The sequence below is a fragment of the Xyrauchen texanus genome, chromosome 41 (genome assembly GCF_025860055.1).
Source record: "Xyrauchen texanus isolate HMW12.3.18 chromosome 41, RBS_HiC_50CHRs, whole genome shotgun sequence".
Lineage (NCBI taxonomy): Eukaryota > Metazoa > Chordata > Actinopteri > Cypriniformes > Catostomidae > Xyrauchen > Xyrauchen texanus.
Window position 1 is genome coordinate 16,507,019 of NC_068316.1, and position 20,958 is coordinate 16,527,976.

At 40.6% G+C, this 20,958-nt stretch overlaps 1 protein-coding gene across 2 annotated transcripts in view; it reads right to left on the minus strand.

Moving 5' to 3' along the window:
* LOC127634272 (phosphatidylinositol 3,4,5-trisphosphate-dependent Rac exchanger 2 protein-like) overlaps positions 1 to 20,958 on the minus strand; it is a 212,030-nt gene that overhangs the window by 42,804 nt on the left and 148,268 nt on the right. For both annotated transcript variants that reach the window (XM_052113748.1, XM_052113747.1), the window contains exons 31-35: positions 20,581 to 20,622; positions 19,192 to 19,397; positions 11,941 to 12,043; positions 11,572 to 11,715; positions 11,285 to 11,399 (exon numbers count right to left, since the gene is read on the minus strand). In XM_052113748.1, the coding sequence (XP_051969708.1) occupies positions 11,285 to 11,399; positions 11,572 to 11,715; positions 11,941 to 12,043; positions 19,192 to 19,397; positions 20,581 to 20,622 (610 nt within the window). The remainder of the gene's footprint in view (positions 1 to 11,284; positions 11,400 to 11,571; positions 11,716 to 11,940; positions 12,044 to 19,191; positions 19,398 to 20,580; positions 20,623 to 20,958) is intronic.

Genomic DNA, 20,958 nt, shown 5'->3' on the forward strand with positions numbered 1-20,958 from the left:
TAGATTTTCAAAAAACATAATTTAGTATGATTTATAAGCTGTTTTCCTCATGGGGACTGACAAAATGTCCCCACAAGGTCAAAAATGTCGGGTTTTACTATCCTTATGGGGACATTTGGTCCCCACAAAGTGATAAATACACGCTCACACACACACACACACACACACACACACAAATACACACACACACACACACACACACGTTGTGTTTCCATGTTTTATGGGGACTTTCCATAGACATAATGGTTTTTATACTGTACAAACTTTATATTCTATCCCCTAAACCTAACCCTACCCCTAAACCTAACCCTCACAGAAAACATTCTGCAATTTTACATTTTCAAAAAACATAATTTAGTATGATTTATAAACTGTTTTCCTCATGGGGACCGACAAAATGTCCCCACAAGGTCAAACATTTCGGGTTTTACTATCCTTATGGGGACATTTGGTACCCACAAAGTGATAAATACACACTCTCTCACACACACACACACACACACACACACACTCTCAAATGAAAGCGACCATATACAGCAAACAAATTGTTCCACTTACTTTTAGTACTTGTTTGGTGTCTTCCCATTTGGTTTAAACCTCTCAACCAATTCCATCTCTTACGGCAACTTCTGGACATGTGATTAGCCAAGCATTATGTTTGCAATTGCAGGCTGATATGTGTGTCAGGGGTTCCTGCAGCTCAACTGGTAGAGTATGGCACTAACAATGGCAAGGTCATGGGTCCGATTCCCAGGGAACACACAAACTGATAACGTGAACCTTGAATGCACTGAGGTCACTTTGGAAAAATGCATCTCCCAAATGCATAAATGTAAAATAAAGCTGTGTAAGAGTCAAAATTACAAGAACAAGCTTCCATCTGTATCAAATACCACAACCACATGACTTGGACCACAGAGACCACTACAAACAAGTCAAACACCAATAACTCAAGACAAAGAATCCATTGGAGTTTAGAACTGAAATCAACTGAGCTCAAATTAGTGCCTTTTTTGGGACAACAATCAAAAACAACTCTCCATTAAATGTATTTTAGTGTGCAAACTAAATTAGAATTAATCTAACAATTTGCAGAACTTAAAATGAAGCCCAAATGACATGAAAGTGGCTGGCTAGAGTCTTTTAAACTGTTCCTCATCAGTAAAATCAGCCACCACAAACAGATCTGTTGCCACATCAAGACTTTAAGTCTAATACTGAATTATTGAATGTATTATGAGCACTTTGAAGTCCTTTTTATGTTGGGATACTGGGTTTGAACTTGATGTGGACTGGACATGAACTAGACTTAGAACATTCTTAAAAATCATATCCAGACGAGTCATGGATTTGATTAAATGTGCCAACTACAATCTAACTAATGTCCATTCCACATGAAAAGAAGTCACAGCTCTGTCCCCAAAGTTGTATCCATGAAACAATGCAACTTCAGCGAATGTTACATTAACACACTGCATAATCAAATAAGTTCTCTTTGAAGGCTTCCAGGGCTGTGTGCTGTTAATGTGAACTAATGTAGTGCTGGATATCGTACAAATAAAGACAAAAAATAGTGTCTTCAAAACAGTAAAGCATAAAAGTTGCCCTGAACCATTAAATCTGAAGCTCATGAGTTGTAAAGTAGGTATAAATTAGATTTGGTGCATTGTTATGAAGGATTTTTTTCTCTCTTCTAACTCTAACAATTCTTTTTTACACTCTCTCACTTTTTCAGTTATCATTCTTGCTATTTCTGCCATCTGCTCTTGCATCCTTCTTGCTCTCAAAAGGTTGCAGATTCAAACCCTGCAATAGGTTGTCCTCGTCACCATTCAGTATACTTCCCAGTGATACAGAGGACGTTCTGGAAGAGTATGCTTGGTTTGTGCTTCTCTGTGCGTGCTCAATAAACTGTTCAGCCACTCGCACAACACTTCAACTTAGTTGTATGATGTGAGGTATCGAGACATTTTTACAAGAACAAGTACATGAGTAAAGTATCTAACCTGATGTCAATCCTTTAATAAATGCATCATTCTTTCGGTGGGGCACTTCATCCTTGTAAATAAGGAGTATTCCAAACTCCTGTTGAGCCAGTGGATGAAGCTGGTGACAACACAGAACACACTAGCGGAGACAATGCGCGGTAATTAGCGGCTGCACTTGATAGCGACATCCAGTGCCCAAAAAATTTATTTCATAAAATTTCTCCATAGTGGGCCTAATTCTGCTCTATTTCTAAAGTCTCTTGCAGCCCGCATCGGAGCAGTCAGAGGGTGCAGATGACCCACAGGCCAGATTTTGGACACCCCTGGTAAATGACAAATCTACTAGATGAAGTGCCTATCTGGTTCCAGGGATAAACGTACAACTAAGCATGGCTGTCAGAGACTTGATACACTTACATGATCTGAGATGGAAAGGTTAAGGCCCATAAACACAGAACTCCCATCCGCATGGGACCTGAAATGTGTTTGTAATTTGAAGATCGCTTTATATTTCAGGATGATTTCAGTGATCTCATCGTGGCATGATACATTCACTTAAAGAAGTTGTGGAGATAATAGATCACTGGGGCATATCAAATCGCACTTTTCCGTCCTTAAGGACACATGTGGTTGAATTTATGACCTTTATATATATCATGACATGTGCATTAGATTGTCTTTTTGTAAAGCAGACATCGGGTTTTTGTTTTAAGTCCACTGAGCTGATCTCCAGGCTTTATTCTGATCAGTAGGAGCATACATGTTAGAAGTAATGTACATCACATTTGTACAGTAATATACTATACAGTATGTTTCATCTGAACAGAGTTGAAGACCTTTGGGTTCCATCCATGGATGCCTTATTTTATCAAGATAATGCTGTAGGATTGAATAAAGGATGATTATATAGATTGGACTAAACAAGCATGTTGGTTTTAAAATTTTTGACAAATCTCTAACTATAAAATTACTATAAGATTACATTTTTTATATATATTTTTTATTTTGATGTGTTTATTGTTTTACTTGCATTTTACTAGAGATGAGCTACCTTGGTCAACTAATCAACAAGTCATCCAACAACTGACTAGTTAATTAGTACATTAATATGTTTAGAGATGGTGTTTTATTGGGAGACGCAATTCTCAAATCAACTGAGAGACATAACTTCTTGGAGAGCGTTTTTGCATGATTATAGCTAGCTGTGCTTAAAAGTGAATAACAGTCCATACAGTAAAACCTTCTGCAAGATGTTTAGTCTCTTTAATGCTTTAAATTTAGTCCATTTCTACACCACAGCTGTTACAGCCAACAAAGTTTATAGTAGCAGTTAGAAAGGTTAAACTGCTTAATTTGATGAACTATATGTGTACAAGCAAAATTATCTTAGAGTTCTGCGCTTTTAAATGCGGAGCAAGGATCGCCCTGAGACTCCATGACACTTTTCTTAATTTGATAGTTTTGTGCGATTTATCTTAATCACGAATAACACATTTACCATTAATAAAGCATAAACCAGCAAAAACACTAGTGGGACTAGGGCGGAATCTTTGCGATGTGTCCGCCTGGAGTCATTACACTGATGACACCACAACAAACACACAGTGATGGGAAAGGACCTCTTATGTACAAAAGATGCCTTGATGGGATTTGTGATAGAAAGCAAGTACTTTACAGTCTCTGTAAGGCATAATTTAATTACTACAGAAGCAGGTCAAGTCTTAACTTTCACAAAAACGCAGAATAAGACATTGTCAGCAGCACGTTTAATGTGGAGATCAAAGCCGAGGTTGACACTAGCACTGACACCTTGATGTGAATCATGAACACAGCTCACGATTGCTGTAGGAAAGTGGATAGCCACAGTCTACCGACAGGATAATGTTGCGGAGGATGATACTTAAAGAGATTTAATGCTTATTGCAATGAATATGCAACCTATGGGGAGACTAGTTATTGCAGTTAGTCAACTTCTAAATTAGACTTTGGAAAACATTTCAATTTTAATTGAATTTGTTACTAATTTAGTGTATTTTTATCTTAATACTGTGCAAGGCTTTGTTTGGAAAATGTCAATTAAGTATTATATTGTTACATATAATTTTGCTTTCGTTCCAGAAAAGGAAATAAATGCATTTTGACAAGAAAACTGTTATATTGAGAATCAAATTTCAGCACTTTCATAATTCGCGATTAATCGAAATTAACTATGAAAAATGATGCGATTAATCATGATTAAAAAATACAATCGACTAACAGCACCAATTATTATCCTTATTATCTTATCTGGTATTGTCGAGTAGTTGTTCAAACAACCAACTGAAGAGTCGATAATGAAAATTGAAAGTTTTGCACATCCTTACATTTACTCGCATACATTTCCTGTAGTTCAGCTGGTAGAGCATGGTACTAGCAAAGCCAAGGTCAAGGGTTTAATTCTCAGGGAATGCATAACCTTGTAAAATGTATAGCTTGAATGCAGTGTCGCTTTGGATATAAGCATCTGCCAAATCCATAAATGCTTAAATGTAATTATATACACACATTCTGCCACACTGTATTGGGGATCCCAGCTCTAATTCCAACCTCAACCACAACTTGTTCTGTTAAGCAAAAAAGCCACCTGAATTAAGGTATGACAGGAATACAGGGTTTCAGGATTTGTGGGTGAGCTATATTAGTATGTATGAAATGTCTGCATATTTAAGTCTTGAGTGTGGGTGGACAGTCCACTGTTAACTCAATACTTACTGTATTTATATGCACTAAACTCTATAGATGAAGACAGAGAAGCTGGATACTGAACCAACTGGGTAAAGAAAATAGGCATGAATTAAGGGTCTGGTCTATGTCAGAACCAACTCTGGAGTAATGTAGCAAAGTGGTTAAAAATATCTGCTTTAATATTTTCAATTTTAAATAAAACCTTTCTATGAAGCCTAATGCCACGCCCACTGTGTCTGTCTTTGCTCACCCTACCACACAATCTAAAAACACATTTATTTTCTTTACAAATCTGGCAACCCAGCACCTTAGGGCCTAAGGATATTCTTAAACTCTCTGTTTTCTCCCTCTACATTCATACTGTACCCCTCATGTCCTTCTCCATCAGCTTCAGCCCCAGTTTACATCTGTTCCACATTACACCAGGAGGTTCCTTGCCAATTTCTTTAAAGCTTATCTGCACAATTATTTCTAATAACTTGACTTAGCTGAATCACCTTCCCTGTAAGGCTTTTCAACACCTTTATAAAAACACACATACTAACAGAATTACATAATTATACATTACAGAAGGGTTACAGCCTCTGTAATCTCACATGAATAAAAGAAAACTTGTTGTCGGTCAGAGCTGTAATGCAGCACCAGTGTTGAGGAATAACAAACATTTTCTTACATTTTATAGTAGAGTAGCTTTTATAACAACTAGCTACTTTTTCTAACAAGTAGTGGTGTATAAAACAAAACTATATTGATATTTTGTTGATTTACAATTCACTGATTCATTAGTGAACTGGTTTGTTCGGATGGTTCACGTAGATTAACCCATTCAAAACTTTTTGTATGAAACTTGTCCTGTAACTAACTACATTTTCAAATAGGTAGCTTGTAGTGACTGACCGATATGGGTTTTTTAATGGCTGATGCTGATATTCAGAGTGCAGGGTGGCCAATACAATGCTGCTATATCACACAATTGAATATAGTAAATAACAAACATAAAATTGCTAAAAAAAATATTTAGCACTAAATTTACTCAATTTCAACTAAACTTTAACTTTTTTAAAAATAATATACAAATCATTATTATAATATAAATATTTTATAAATTAACATTTTATAATATAAAATAATATTGTATTTTAAATTGTAGATAGCAGTTTCTTCTGATTTCTGTTTAGTTGTCAAATTTTAGTAATTTATTTGCACATAAAGAAATTGTTACAATATTAGGAAGAAGGAAATAACAGTACACACAGTAGTCCAGCAACCATGGATGGCATGTCCACATTAGCAATCGCATTTTCTCAAAAAATACCAAATCAAACAAACTGCACATACAGTGCATAGTGAATAAGACATTTACTCATGCTTTTACTTTGAAGTTGCACTCACGCTCTCCTTCGGATCCAACGTGAGCAGCAATCTCCTGGCAGTTTAAATAGCCTGGATCACCTGCTTGGATTGTTACGGAGTGACTGTCATGATTCGTGAATCAGAGGAAATTTGTATCCTGATCCTGGACTTTTTGATTCTGGCTGATGGAATACGCGCTTCAGAGGAAGATATTAGATGAGCGCTCAATGGGAAGAAAAGGCTGGATTTTCATGAGGTTTGTGAATTACTTTTTTTTTAAACAAGATATCTGTATATTTGCAGACAATATATAATACAATTTCCCCTTCTGTCACTCACTCAACATTGTGTCGATGAAGTGACACTAGGGGTCTGTGGCAGGGTGGAGGGCGGGGCCGGGTCATGATTATATACACCTGGTCCCTTATCAGGCTAATTAAGCCTCCGAGAGGGATAAAGGCTGATTGCGGGTGGTGGTGCGGGAGAGAGAGATCGTTTACGGACATGTCCGTCATGTGTGTGTTGTTGTCTTTTGTTTAAGTTTATAATTAAAATATTATTTATATTGCCAAGCCGGTTCTCGCCTCCTCCTTTCCATTGAACTACATTACAGGGTCGCTCTTGGGAGCGCCATTTATCTCTCATCTTTTGAGGAAAGGCCAATGAAAGTTGGCGAGTGGAATTTGTATGCCACTCCCCCGGACATACGGGTATTCAAGGAGGGAAAATGCAACCACTCATTCAAGATTTCTTCTTCGGAGCCAAGCGGTTGTATTTCATTGAGCTGAAACTACTCTGCCAAGCAATTTTCATCTCTCGCTCTTACAGCAGTTCTTCCCCCTCGCACTTGTGTTGTGTAGAGAATCACCCCTGGGTGCTTCAACAGTAAAAGAGCTGATTTTCCTGTTTATTCTCCTAAAAAGAGAATATTTCCCTACTAAAAGAGTGGCACTCACGAAAGTGTCTTTTTCAAGATGCTTTTTAATTTGTGTGTTATTCCTGGTTGCGGTCGTTATCTCTCCGCTTCTGATGGCCACGATCGTGTGTCACATATCTGGGTGATTCCCACAAGGAGACTGTGTCCATGGATGGTTCATGTCCTCATTGCGAGAATATGACCATGGCTAAATTGCGGTAGCGTCTTTTCTTCGTAAGAGGGAATGCCACACCAGTGGCTCCACGGCTCGGTCCTTCTACCTAGGGTATGAGGCGGAATCGGTTAGCAATGGGGGCGATCTGGGGACTTCAATGTGAGCTTCTCCGTTGGGAAACCCCAAACGGACCTCCCATTTTCCAGTACACTCGTACGCCCTGCCCGAGTTCTGGGATGAAACCGCAGGCTTGTCTCATGGCTGGTTCACGGCTCCTATCGGACCATTTAAGACCATTGTTGTACCCTCATCTTCACTGAGACGTGGCTGCACAAGCATATTCCCAACTCTGCCATTCAGCTCAACGGGCCAACTGTTTTCAGGCTGAACAGAATAGCTAACCTATCCTGTAAGACTTGCAGCGGTGGCTTGTATGTCTATATCAACAATTAATGGCGTGCGAATGCAGCAATTTTCTCTGTGCATTGCTCAGCACTCGTGGAGGTTCTGGCAATTAAATGCAGACTCTTTTATCTCCCAAGAGAGTTCACAATAGTGATCATCATTGCTGTCTACATCCCTGTAAAGCAGTCAATGGAAAGGAGGAGGCGAGAACCGGCTTGACAATATAAATAATAATTTTAATGATAAACTTAAAAGACAAACACACACATGACGGACATGTCCGTAAACTATCTCTCTCTCCCGTACAATCCTCCGCAGTCGGCCTTTAGCCCTCTCGGAGGCTAGATTAGCCTGATAAGGGACCGGGTGTGTATGATCACGACCCGGCCCCACCCTCCGCCCTGCCACAATCCCACTAGCACTAATGCTAATGCTAGCAGAGTCCTGGGTGAACTGCACAAGAAAATCAGCGAGCTACAAACGGCTCACCCCGACAGCTGCTTCATTGTCACTGGGGACTTCAACAGCACAAACCTGAAACCTGAACTACCAAAATTCTACCAAACATATATTTTGCCACACATGGAGAGAACATGCTGGACCTTGGTTATACAAACATTAAGGGTGCTTACGAGGCTGGACCCCGCCCCCACCTTGGACAATCTGACCGCATCTTCATTATTCTCACCCAATATACAGACCCATCCAAAAACATTATCTCCTTAGACCTGGAGGAGTATACAGACTCAGTCACTGGCTACATTAGCAAGTGCATTTAGGATATTACTGTCTTCAAAACAATCAAGACTCGGGCAAACCAAAAGCCATGATTCACTGCAGAAGTGCGGACTCTAGTGAAAACCAGGGATGCTGCCTTCAAGTCTGGAGATGAAAGGGCTCCCAGTATATCCAGAGCTGAACTGTCCCAGGCCATCAGAAAGGCAAAACTCACCCATGCAGAAAAAGTTCAAAACAACTTAGTAGACTTCACAAGGACACACAGTGCATATGGCTGGGTATACAATCCATCACTGACTACAAACAAACACCCTAGTTATGCAGCAGTGACGCCTCCCTGCCAAATGCACTAAATGACTTCTATGCACAAATTGAGGCACAAAACATAGACCCTGCAAGGAAGACAACCCCTCCTTCCAATAATCATGTCATCTGTCTGTCCACAGCCGAAGTAAAGACTACTTTGCATAGAGGTGTTCAGGAAATACGCTGATCAGTTGGCTACCATTTTCACCAACATCTTCAACACTTATCTGAGCAACAGTTCCTGTCTGCCTCAAAACAACTAAGATCCTCCCAGTGCCTAAAAAGTTAACAGTGTCCTTCCTCAGCATCTACCGATCTGTAGCACTCACGCCAATCATTACAAAGTGCTTTGAGAGGCTGGTACTGAGGCATATGAAAGACCACCTCCCAGACCATCTTGAACCTCTGCAGTTTGCTTAGCACTCCAACCAGACCACTGATGATGCCATCTCCAATGCACTTCACCTCACACTCACACATCTGGATAGAAAAGGCAATTATGTCAGAATGCACAGATTTCAGTTCAGCATTCAATACAGTTATCCCAGAATGCATAGATTTAAGTTCAACATTCAATACAGTTATCCCGATGAGGCTTGTAGGAAAATTGAGCCTACTGGGCATAAAACATCTCCCAATGCAATTGGATCCTGGACTTCCTGACTAACAGGCCCTAGTCTGTCTGTATAGGAAAGAACACCTCCAGAGTCATCAAGCTGAGCACTGGAGCACTGGCTCACTGCAGGGATGTGTGCTCAGCCCTCTGTAGTTAACCCTTCTCACCCACGACTGTGCTACCCAGCACAGCTCAAACCATATCATCAAATTTCCAGATGATACAACGGTGGTCTGCCTCATCGGTAACAACAATGAGACCACATAAAGAGCAAAGGTCAATCGGTTGGTGGACTGGTGTAGAGACAACAACCTGTCTCTAAACGTTGACAAGAGTAAAAAGCTGGTTGTTGACTTCAGAAGAACCTGAGTTACCCACACTCCTCTGTTTGTGGGAGTGCAACTGCAACCTGGACACTCAACACCACCCTTGCTAAAAAAAGCCCAGCAGCATCTCTAATTCCTACAGAGATTGAAGAAAGCCAGCCTTCCTTCTCCTATTCTTACCACCTTCTACTGAGGAAGCACAGAGAATCCTCTGCAGCTGCATTACTGTCTGGTTCGAAACTGCAGTGTCTCTGACTATAAGTCCCTACATCGGATAGTTAAGACAGCAGAGAAGATCATTGGTGTCTCCCTCCCTCCTCTCTTAGAACTTTTTGATAAACATTGCATCCACCATGCATCCAGCATAACTGCTGACACCTCACACCCATCCCGCAAACTGTTTGCCCTACTGCCGTCTGGAAAACGGTTCAGGAGCATCTGTACTGCAACTACCATCACTTAAACAGCTTTTTCCCCCAGGCTGTCAGGCTACTCAACTCCTTACCACTCTCTCCTATCCCATTGGACTGATAAAGCTCTCTTGAATGAATCTGCACCAGATACTTACATTATGGGCTATGAGCAAACAACCTCTATCCATCAGCTGCTTAGAGAGCATGTTATGAGGGTCCTATACGATGATTACTTTCCATAAAAATAAAATTCCCTCATATAGTGTGTACTTACAGTCACATAAGTGTTAGTACTGATGTTTAGGGTATGGAATCAACTTACATCTTTCAACAGACATTTTAATTCCCCTGGAGGCCTATGGAAGACTTTAAAATATGACTTAAGCAGCATTATGGCTGTTTATAAATACTCTACATGTGATGGATACAGATATCTTGAGTTATTTTGATGGGAATGTAATGGGAGATATCTGAGGCACTGGTCGTGGTAAAGTACAATCAGTTTTGGCATGTGATTTAAACTGAACCCATCATGAGGCCTGGGGGAAGATGCATCTCAATCTAACCATCAAAAACTATTTCACAAACAGACTCATGTAATATAAATTATGAGCAGAGAGACAGACATCACATTTTGAGACTTTTTCCCCCTATAAAATACCATTCATTCTTTCAACATAATTAGTTTTTGTATGCAGACATCATCTTCTGAAATCTGAAATCATGTACACTCTGTCTACAGTACGGAATAAGATATTAAGGTAATATTTTTCACAATTTACTGTCAATATATTAAGAATCACAGCTGTGATATTTAGTACTATGGCATGATTGTGATATTGCTTTTATAAAACAGTCTCATAAACAAGAAGTTCATATTGAGTAATTTATATTTTAGTCACAAAATGGCCAGTTATTTTTGCTCCACTAATGGAAAAAGTTCCAAACTAAGCCACAGCAGGATCAACTGTTGTGTGTCGCTGACCAATGCACAGATGGACAGACTGCCTGGAATGCCACAGACACAAACAAGTGGAATGATATAAACAGTAAATATCAGCACTCCTGGAATGCTGCTGTCTAATCAGATTAGAGGACCATAACTAATTGTTGTATAACAAAATCTAACACTTGCTTTAAAAACAGTCTTCCAGTTACAACTTTCCATAGCCAGTAAGGATTGAACTGATTTTTTTAAACTAATCTTAGTTTAAATTAGAACAGCTTCAAATTTAAATCATAAGGGGAAAGAGGGAAAGCAATGCAGTTTGAGAGTTGTCAGGAGATCAGCTTTGAGATTGACTGACAGGTGAAGCACACTCACCGGAGTCTCTTGTAGTACTGCTTGGCCTGTTCCAGAGATTCAGCATTGATTTGAGCCTGATACTCCTCTACTGACACATTGTCTCTGTAGTAATATCCCTCCATGCTCTCCAAGGCTATGAAAGAAACATTGTGTGAATCTTTGGGGGTGATTCGAGAGACTTTTAACTAGTTATATTGTATTTAAAGTAAAAAACATGACTTTACTTTCAAAGAGCACAATTCAGCATTTTTATTTGTTTATTTATTTTTGCATGGCAACTAGCCATGTTTTAACAAATACCCTACCCTGGGTGAACAGGACAGGGTAGATTTTGAAGCTGCCACTGTGTCTTAGTCTCTGGGGTAACTGCTGGAAATAAAATGCCTCCAGGTAAAAACAGACTTTCAAAGCCTGCCGAGTGCCCTCCACTTGGTATGAGATGGGCATATCTGGAGACAGAGAAAAAAACTTTAAGCATGGTGGAGTCAGAAAGAGCTCTATGAATAAAAGATTTTATGCCAAGACAGTGCATTTTGGAATACTGAAGTTAAGAAACCAAAGACTACTGCTATTACTGATATTAACAATAATAATATAATCCTTAAAAATTTTTTTTATAATAAAACCTTTATATATGTATGCAAATATATAGGTTTCCTATACAAGGTACTCACTAGCAACAAGAGGCTCTCCTTCAAATTGCCTGAAACAAAAGGTGACGTTTTCTAGGTCTGTGAGAGCAACCTGTGTATCTTCTAGCATGGCCTGCTCATCCATCTAGATGAAAAATGAAGAGCACATAAGAACCAATCCATTAAAAAAACAGGTCTCTCTCCTATGTGCACTGGTCTAAATGTGTTCAATGTAAAAGTGTCTAAGTTTTCTTGGTAAGAGTGGAAAAAAGAGTGGGTGTGCATTTGCTTGGGTATACTGTAGATATAAAATAAAATCATGGCAGACAGAGGCTGAGGAGGAGGAGACGCAGAGAGATTCATTCTTTATTCATCCTTTGCTCTCTATCCGTTCTCTAGTTGATCTTCTGCCAGCATACACACACAGTATGCCCGTGGCTATGGATAAGAACCAACCGCAGACAAATTAGAACAAGTCTGGTGTGAGAATCGTGGGACCACTCCTCATGAATCTGCAAGTGACACCTTTGCCTGATACGTGGGCTGACTCTCTCAAAGATCCCCATGTGCCAGATGCCACACTCCTTTCATCAGGGGCCTACAAAGCTGCCAAGGGATATTATGTCAAGACATTCCCTTCAGGTTGCTCTCTGCTGCCTGTTCTCCCTCCCCTAAGTGTTTTTGTAGGTGAGGGGGAACAGCATCAGTGCTATGGAGATAAGACTAGAGTCTGAAACACTGAGAATGTTCATATTACATGTGGGTTTAGTTTCTGCGACTCCTCTGCTTCACTGCTTTGCTCTGAACAGCTAAACTACATGCTTAATTAAAACATGGCTATCTCCCTGCTTGCAAATTCAGCTTAAGCTGGTACAGTAGCTGTGTTCTGGAATACAGTAGCTGTTCCATTTCTAACATTTGTTCTGTATTTCACTATGGGAATGCCTCAGGCATGACCGATTGCAGAAGCACCAATGACACCACATCTGTGGAAAAATTACTGACCAATCCCTGTTGCCATTGGGTAGTCCCACCTCCCCAATATAAACCGCAGCTACCTGCAGCTACCTCATTCACTGCTTATCTCTTCTCTGTGTGAACTGCAAGGAGGGCAGTAAAATGAGATTCCCCCCTTCTTGTTATCAGAGAATAGGTAATCTTTCTAACATTCGTTCAGTTTTTCACCATGGAATATTGACAATTCCTGTATGAAAAATATGCTGACTGAAGCAGACACAGAAAACAGAAAGACACCAAAAAACACCTAACTTAGCCTGAATCATCTCTCATAGGGCCTCAGCCAAGAGATAAATGGAAGAGGAAAAGGTGACTTGTTTATTTTTTGAGTTAATACAAGTCTGCTTAATATGTAATACTCTGCAATCCGGCCTCAAGGACAGAATGCGCAAGTGAAGTCTTACGACTGTGTACAGGAAAGACCAACTTGCCGCAGCACAAACCTCCTGGACTGAAATTCCCTTGAATAGAGCCCAAGATGTAGCCATACCCCTTGTGCAGTGGGCACGTAGGCCCCCCATAGCTATGTAACATAGCACAATAACATCCACCACCCACTACTAAGATGGTCCAATTTGATCATTAACTGGTCTAACTTGTCAATAGCTGGTCTAAGCTGTTCACTAATTAGTGCAACTTGGTTATTAGTTGGACTAAGATGGTCCAAACTGGTCATTAGCTGTGCCAAGCTGGTAATTAGCTAGTCCAAGTTGGTCATTGCTTGGTCCAAGCTGACCATAAGATGGTCTAAGCTGGTCATCAACTGGTGCAAGTTGGTCATTAGTTGGTGCAAGATGATCATTAACTTGTGCAAGCGGGTCATTAGCTGATACAAGAAGGTCCTTAGCTGGTGCAAGTTGGTTGTTAACTTGTCCAAGCTGGTCCAAACGTTTCATTAGTTGGTCATTAACTGGTCCAAGTTGGTCATTAGCTGGTACACGATGGCCATTACCTGATGCAAGCTGGCCATTAACAGATGCAAGCTGGTCATTAGCTGGTGCAAGCTGGTTATTGGTTGGTGAAAGTTGGTCATTAGATGGTGTAATCTGGGTATTAGTTGGTGCAAGTTGGTTATTAGGTGGTGGAAGCTGGTCATTAACAGGTGCAAGCGGGTCATTAGCTGGACCAAGTTGGTCATTATCTGGTTCAGGCTGGACATTAGCTGGTGTGAGCTGGGTATTAGTTGGTGCAAGCTGGATATTAGTTGTCGCAAGTTGGTCATTAGCTGGTGTAAATTGGTTATTAGTTGGTGCAAGCTGGTAATTACCTGCTGTAAGCAGGCAGTATTTATCTCCGGCTTTGTATCTCTGCAACACAGCCTAGGACTCAATATGAAAACAGCGAAAGAGAGAAATAATCGTTTCTCATATTCTTCGCCTGTGAACATTCTCATTTTACGGATGCAGTAAAAAGTGACTCTGGGTACAAATAAATCTTTCAAATAAAGGACAATCTCAGGCATACAAATAAAGAAATGTAATCCTCTGGCCCCAATCATGACCATGTGAAATCAAATATGAAGTCAAATCCAGAAAGAGAAACACTTTACAACACACAATAATCCAGCATTGTAATAGGTCTGCCAGAATGCCTGCAGCCTGTGTAAACTGCAAGTAATGTGTAAACACACATAGCCAAAGTAATCCATTCATTAAGACAACAAACTCAGTTTAAGTCGCAATGCAATGGTGTCACTCTGACCTTGTGGCTGGTTGCGATAAACAAAAGGCAGATGTAATCTGGAGGGAGGACAGTTAAACAAAGAAAGAAAGTGGCAGTGTTGTGAAACATCATGCATTTTAATCTTAGGGATGCTTTCAGTCTCACCACGCAATTTCCTCAACAAGCAATTTAATGAACAAGTGTCATCTCGCTCATTAAATGTGTATAATAATATACTTTAGGTCAGATGTTAAGTAGCAGATCTGCTGTGCACTGATGCTCACAGGCATTAAATGAACTCATCAACAGAGTTTTGATGCATCGGTCTCGGGAGTAAACTATTTTATATACTGTACGTATATGTTCAATTTTCTAATTGAATGACCCATGTTTAAAGTTGGTGTAAAACAAAACAATAATCCACAGATGACCTTGTGTAACAATGATTTTACCATGGATAAAGGGTAAAATCACTTTACCATGGGTAAGGGGGAATAATAGAGCATAAAGTTCCCTTTGCAATAATAAAATAACTCTATTGGTTTATTCTGGTAAAATAGCAATATAAATTATGATAAAGCACAGTAATGTTTAAAAACGCTCTAGCTGTTTACTGTTGCCAAACAATACAGCAACTTTAGTATGCACCGTATAGAATGTGAGGTCACAGGTGTGTGTTTATGGACTTTTTACAACAGCTTTGAATACTGCTAATAAAAGTTGATATATGATCTCACTTGACCTGAATTCGATATTAATGCACCAATTTGCACGGCAAACATAAACAGTCTAAATGTTAAAATGGCTAAATGATTCAGAGTCTCGGGACGTTATGACGTTATGTCAAATATTTTTGACGTTATGAAAAGGATCACTTTCTGGACTTTATGAAGAATGTATAATAATAATAATCAAGGCATTTTTCTGTACAGATATCTCTTCTTATTTTAAGGTCTAAGTAAGATATATTTAAGGGTTACTTAATTTTATACTTTATTATTATACTCATAATTTTTACTATCATATTTTATTATTATTATTTGCATTTTTATTGTTTTTATTCATTTATAACTTTATGTTTGTTTTGTGTTTTGACAAGTTTTGGGGTGACACAAAAGTGGAATATAAGTTAGACCATGTCATTGTAAGCATTGTTAATGTAAACTGACATGTTCAAAAAAGGAAAAATAATTATGGCTTATGAACGATTTTACTTTTTTATTGTGATTAATTTAAATCACTAACTAAATAATACATATAAAGTTTTTGTCTTTTATCAACTTGCTGTTGCCGCTATTGTTTAAACTCACGCTTTGTGCTATGCCTAAATAACAACACCTTTTGCTGTTGGTAAAATCATTGTAATGTTGCAGCTAATATAAAGCTGTTATAAACCCTCTACTGTGGTGTGAGATGCATTAAGTAGGATTTCACTAAGCCAAGTTTGTTATGTTCGAAATGATAAAACAATAGACATACTGTTGAAAATCAAGACAAAAAATATTTGGGTACTTACAGTATGGTGGTAAAACATTTGTGGAACATGTCCCTAGTTAATGCAATGAACTACACCTGTAGATCCTCTATAATGTTTGAAGTGAGATTTAAAAGAAAAGGAAAATTATCTCATCATTTACTCATCATCATGCCATCCCATTTCTTCTGCTGAACACAACGTTCCCCTTCTGTCACTCACTTGATGTTATGTTGATGTAATGACACTAGTGTTCTCCCTTGAGAGCCCCGAACACCTCCCATTCTTTGAGAAAAGGCCAGTGAGAATTGGCGAGTGGAATTTGCATGCCACTCCCCCAGACATAGGGGTATAAAAAGAGCTGGAATACCAACTCCATTCAGATTTTTTCTTCTGAGCCGAGCGGTTGTACTATCAGTGAGCTGAATACTACTGCTGTTCCATTCACCTCTTAAGAAGCGTATGCTGTTGGATATACGGCACATTTCCAGCAGCTTTCTCTCCTTCTGCACGACGAGTGCAGATTTCGCCCCTGAGTGCTTCGACAGCACTAAAAGAGTGTATATTCCTGCTAAAGACAATATTTTCTCTATTAGAGCACACACATTGATGTTGAATGCCTTTTTAAAGATGCGTCTTTATAAAGATGCCTTTACTGAGGCAGCGTTTGTGGATGGTTCATGTTCTCATTGCGAGAATATGACCATGACAACGTTGCAGTCGCAGCTTTCCTTCTTCCGGGGGAAAGCCAATCTAGCCAACCCCAACACTGCGCCTTCTACCCATGGGTATGATGCTGGCCCAACTGGCACTGGGAGCGAATTGGGGTTCAATGGGCGTTGTCTCGGAGGTCCAATTCCCAATGGACCTCCCACGCAAGCGAGCGAGCGCTCGGGCTGGCCAATTCCAACTTGGTTGTCCAGGAGCGGCCACCTGTGGCAGAATCTGGTCGAGATGAGGGACGCCGACAAAGCCTGCTTTCTCGACGTGCCCATCTCCCAGATCTGACTTTTCGGCAACACCGTTGATGACTTCTCCCAGCAGTTCTCGGCGGTGAAGAGGCAGACAGAGGCCATCCAGCACATCTTTCCCCAGCACGGCTCAAGATCCTGCACCCTGTCTTCTCGCCGAGGGTGTCCCCCTGCGGCAGCAACAGCAACAGCCCAGGCGCCTCTGCCTCAACCCGAGCCCAGTTGTTAGCCCCAGTGTAGAGCCCTGTCTCACGGGCCGGCACCCATGTGGAACACCCCTGAGATGGATGACCCGGGGAGAGATATGTCCGCTACGGAGCTGGTATCCAGACCACTCAATCCCCTACTGGAGGGCTGGGAGGTAAATCCTTTGCTTCCTTTTCGTTTTTGTTTGCGGCACCCCAAACGGGCTACGGTACCCACATTGTCAAAAAGAGAGCAGTTTCCTCACTCCTTGGGTCACATAATCTATGTTCTAGACTGTCGTTGTCACGGTGACCAGACACTGAGCCACGTCTGGCCCTTGGATGGGATGCAGAAGACCTCAATGGCCTTCCACCAGCAGTGGTAGACACAATCAGTCAGTCCAGAACTCCCTCTGTGAGGCAGTTTTATGCCCTGAAGTGGCACCTGTTCGTAAACTGGTGTTCTTCCCGAGGTGAAGACCCCCAGAGATGCGCAGTCGGGTCAGTGCTTTCCTTCCTGCAAGAGAGGTTGCAGGGTCAGCTGTCCCCCTCCACCTTGAAGGTATACGTAGCCACTATAGCCACACACCACGACGCAGTGGATGTTAAGTCCATAGGGAAACACGACCTGAACATCAGGTTCCTCAGTCACCCGGAGGCTGAATCCTCCCAGGTAATGCCTCTTCTCCTCATAGGATCTCTCTGTGGTCCTCCTGGGCCTTTGGAGAGCCCCATTTGAGCCACTAGAGTCAGTCGAGCTGAAAACCCTCTCCTTAAAGATGGCATTCCTAATTGCGCTCACCTCCATCAAGAGGGAAGGGGACCTGCAACCGTTTGGGATCAGGTGGTAAAACTGCAAGCGCTGCCCCGGGAGGAGGCAGACCCAGCCCTGTCTTTGCTGTTTCTGGAGCTTGCTTTGTACACCTACTTGGATCGCAAGCAGAGCTTTAGACGCTCTGAGCAGCTCTTTGTCTGCTTTGGTGGACAGCGGAAAGGGAACACCATCTCTAAACAGAGGCTTTTTAGGGGACGCCATTGCATTAGCCTACCAGACCAAGGCCGTGCCCACCCCCTTGCAGGTTAGAGCACACTTTACAAGGAGTGTGGTGTCGTCATGGGCACTGGCCAATGGCACCTATCTAGCAGACATCTGCAGAGCAGCGGCTAGGCAACACCCAATCCCTTCACAAGATTTTACAATCTCCGGGTTGAGCCGGTTTTGTCCCGTACTCTTCAGGCACGAACAGGTAGAGTCCGTAATACAGACCAGCTGGTCGGGTGTATTGCTTGCATATAGCGCCTTTCCCCTCCCCTGAGGCAAAAACATGTGCTTTAACCCCAGTCGAGTTTACAAAGTTGTGGACCCTGGATGTCTTTCCTCCTTAGCCCTATGGTTTGCGAACTTGGCGGAGGAGTTCGCAGCCAGCCCCATTATTACTAAATTTTTAAATAACCAAAAAGCAACCAAAGGCAGCATAAAATTAATCCATATGACTCCAATGGTTAAATCCATATTTTCAGAAGAGATATGATAGGTGTGGGTGAGATCAATAATTAAGTCCTTTTTTACTATAAATATTCCTCCCTGCCCAGTAGGTGACAATATGCAAAAGAATGTGAAAGTGAAAGTGGGGATTGATCATAAAAAAGGACTTAAATATTGTTCTGTTTCTCACCCACACCTATCATATCTTCTGAAGATATTGATTTAACCACTGGAGTATTGACTAATTTTATGCTGCCTTTATGTGCTTTTGGAGCTCCAAATTTTGGTCACCATTCACTTGTCTTGTACATAGCTGAGATATTCTTTTAAAAATCTTCTTTTGTGTTCAGCAGAAAAAGACACATATCTGGGATGGAATGAGGGTGAGAAAATGATGAGAATTTTTTTTTAAGTGAAATATCCCTAAAGTGTCTAAGTCTACTTTTTAGGGCCACCGTTTATCCAACCATAAGGACAAAGTCTTTGACAAATACTCACCAGGTTGGGGGAGAGCAGCGACTGGAAATTGAACAGCAGTCCAGCGGAGGATATCTGCTCCAGCCAGTGGCGACTGGCTTCCTGATTCTCACTCTCAACACTGAAGGCCTGGTTCAACACTGCCATCAACTGCTCTGAGAAAGAGCACACTGCTGCCACCAGACTCTGACTGAACACCATGTCCCTCCTCAACTGGATCTCTGAGTCTGAGAAAGAGCAAGAGAGTTCAAGGTACAATGTGCAATTTTTTTCATGTTAAAACATTTTATCCTATCCCAACTTAAAGGTTCAACCAAATATAAAAAAAAAAAAAGTCATCATTTACTCACCCTCACATTATATGTGATTAATGTGAGTTATGTATACTGTAGCTTATGTTCAGCAGAGTGATAGGGACTGACAGCCTCAATCACCATTCACTTCTTTCATTGTATGGAAATAAAAAGCAGCGTCAACATGCTTCAAAATTGCATGAAACAGAGAAAGTAATAAGGGTTTGGAAAGACATGAGTGGGAGTAAACGATGATAAAAACAGTAAGCCATTAATAGTTTGACTCCCCTGTAAAGTGTAAACACTGTGGCACTATCAAAACATTGCTCTGTTTGTTTGACTATCCAACCAGGCTGACACAGCAACACTAGCTTAATCAATGGCATGATATTGGGGCGGTACCTGTGATTATCTGACCAATAGAAGATGTGCTTGGGGAAAATTCTGCTTGGTGACGCAAGTGGTGCAGAAATTACACACTTCACCTTTAAATTACCATAAAGTGAGTGCAAATCTACTCAATTAGCCTTTAATGAGCCCTTAACCTCAGTGTCCCCTCAATCAAATAAATGGAACTTCTCACATTATCTCTTTTTGGTAAAGGCACATTACTGCTCGCAGACAAAAATCAGCAAGTTCTGATGCAGAACTAATAGGCGAAAGCTGCCATAAGAAAAATCACCCAAAGAAACAATTCACATTGAGCACACATTACACACCATAACAAGAGGCTGTTTCTTTATTTGCCCAGCCAAATGTTATTTGCATTTTCTCATCACAGCCTTGAGAAATTATGGCTTCTTTTATGACATAATATTTCCTTAAAGGGATTATAGAAGACTCTTAGGGCTCTGCTAATGTGGATAATCTTTCCCAGAGGATGTTGGGCTGCCTGTGAAGGTGTGGTGGATCTGTTGTGTGGTGGAATCCTCAATTGAGTGTAATTTATTCAGGGTGACCTCAAAAGAATGGTTACTGTTTAGTGTGACAGATTATAAAGCATAAGCTGTGAATAGGTGCCTGGTAAAAAGACTGATGCATGTTCCATACATTTATTTTTAGACTATTTGCATAATGTGCACATTTTGGGGGTCAACTTTGTTTAATCGACACTCACCTGTATACTGCAGTAAGACCAACAGTAGCCGAGTTTTTACCTCTGGAGGAAAAATACAAATAAATATGAATCAAGATATAAGTGCAATCATTAAACATGCTCAAGGGGGTAATAAACTAAGAATGAATTGAGCACAATAATTGCATTGTGTATTTGCACACACTTTCTGTGCCAGGATTTTGTGCTGAAATACCATGCACAAAACTTGCGCAATTGTTAGTGAATGTACACATCTGTCTACTTTTGTTAGGAATAGTTCAACCAAAAATATAAATTTTGTCATTATCTACTCACCCTCATCTCATTAAAAACCATATGACTTTGTTTCTTGTGTGGAACACAAAAGGAGATATTTAGCAGAATGTCTAAGCTGTTCTT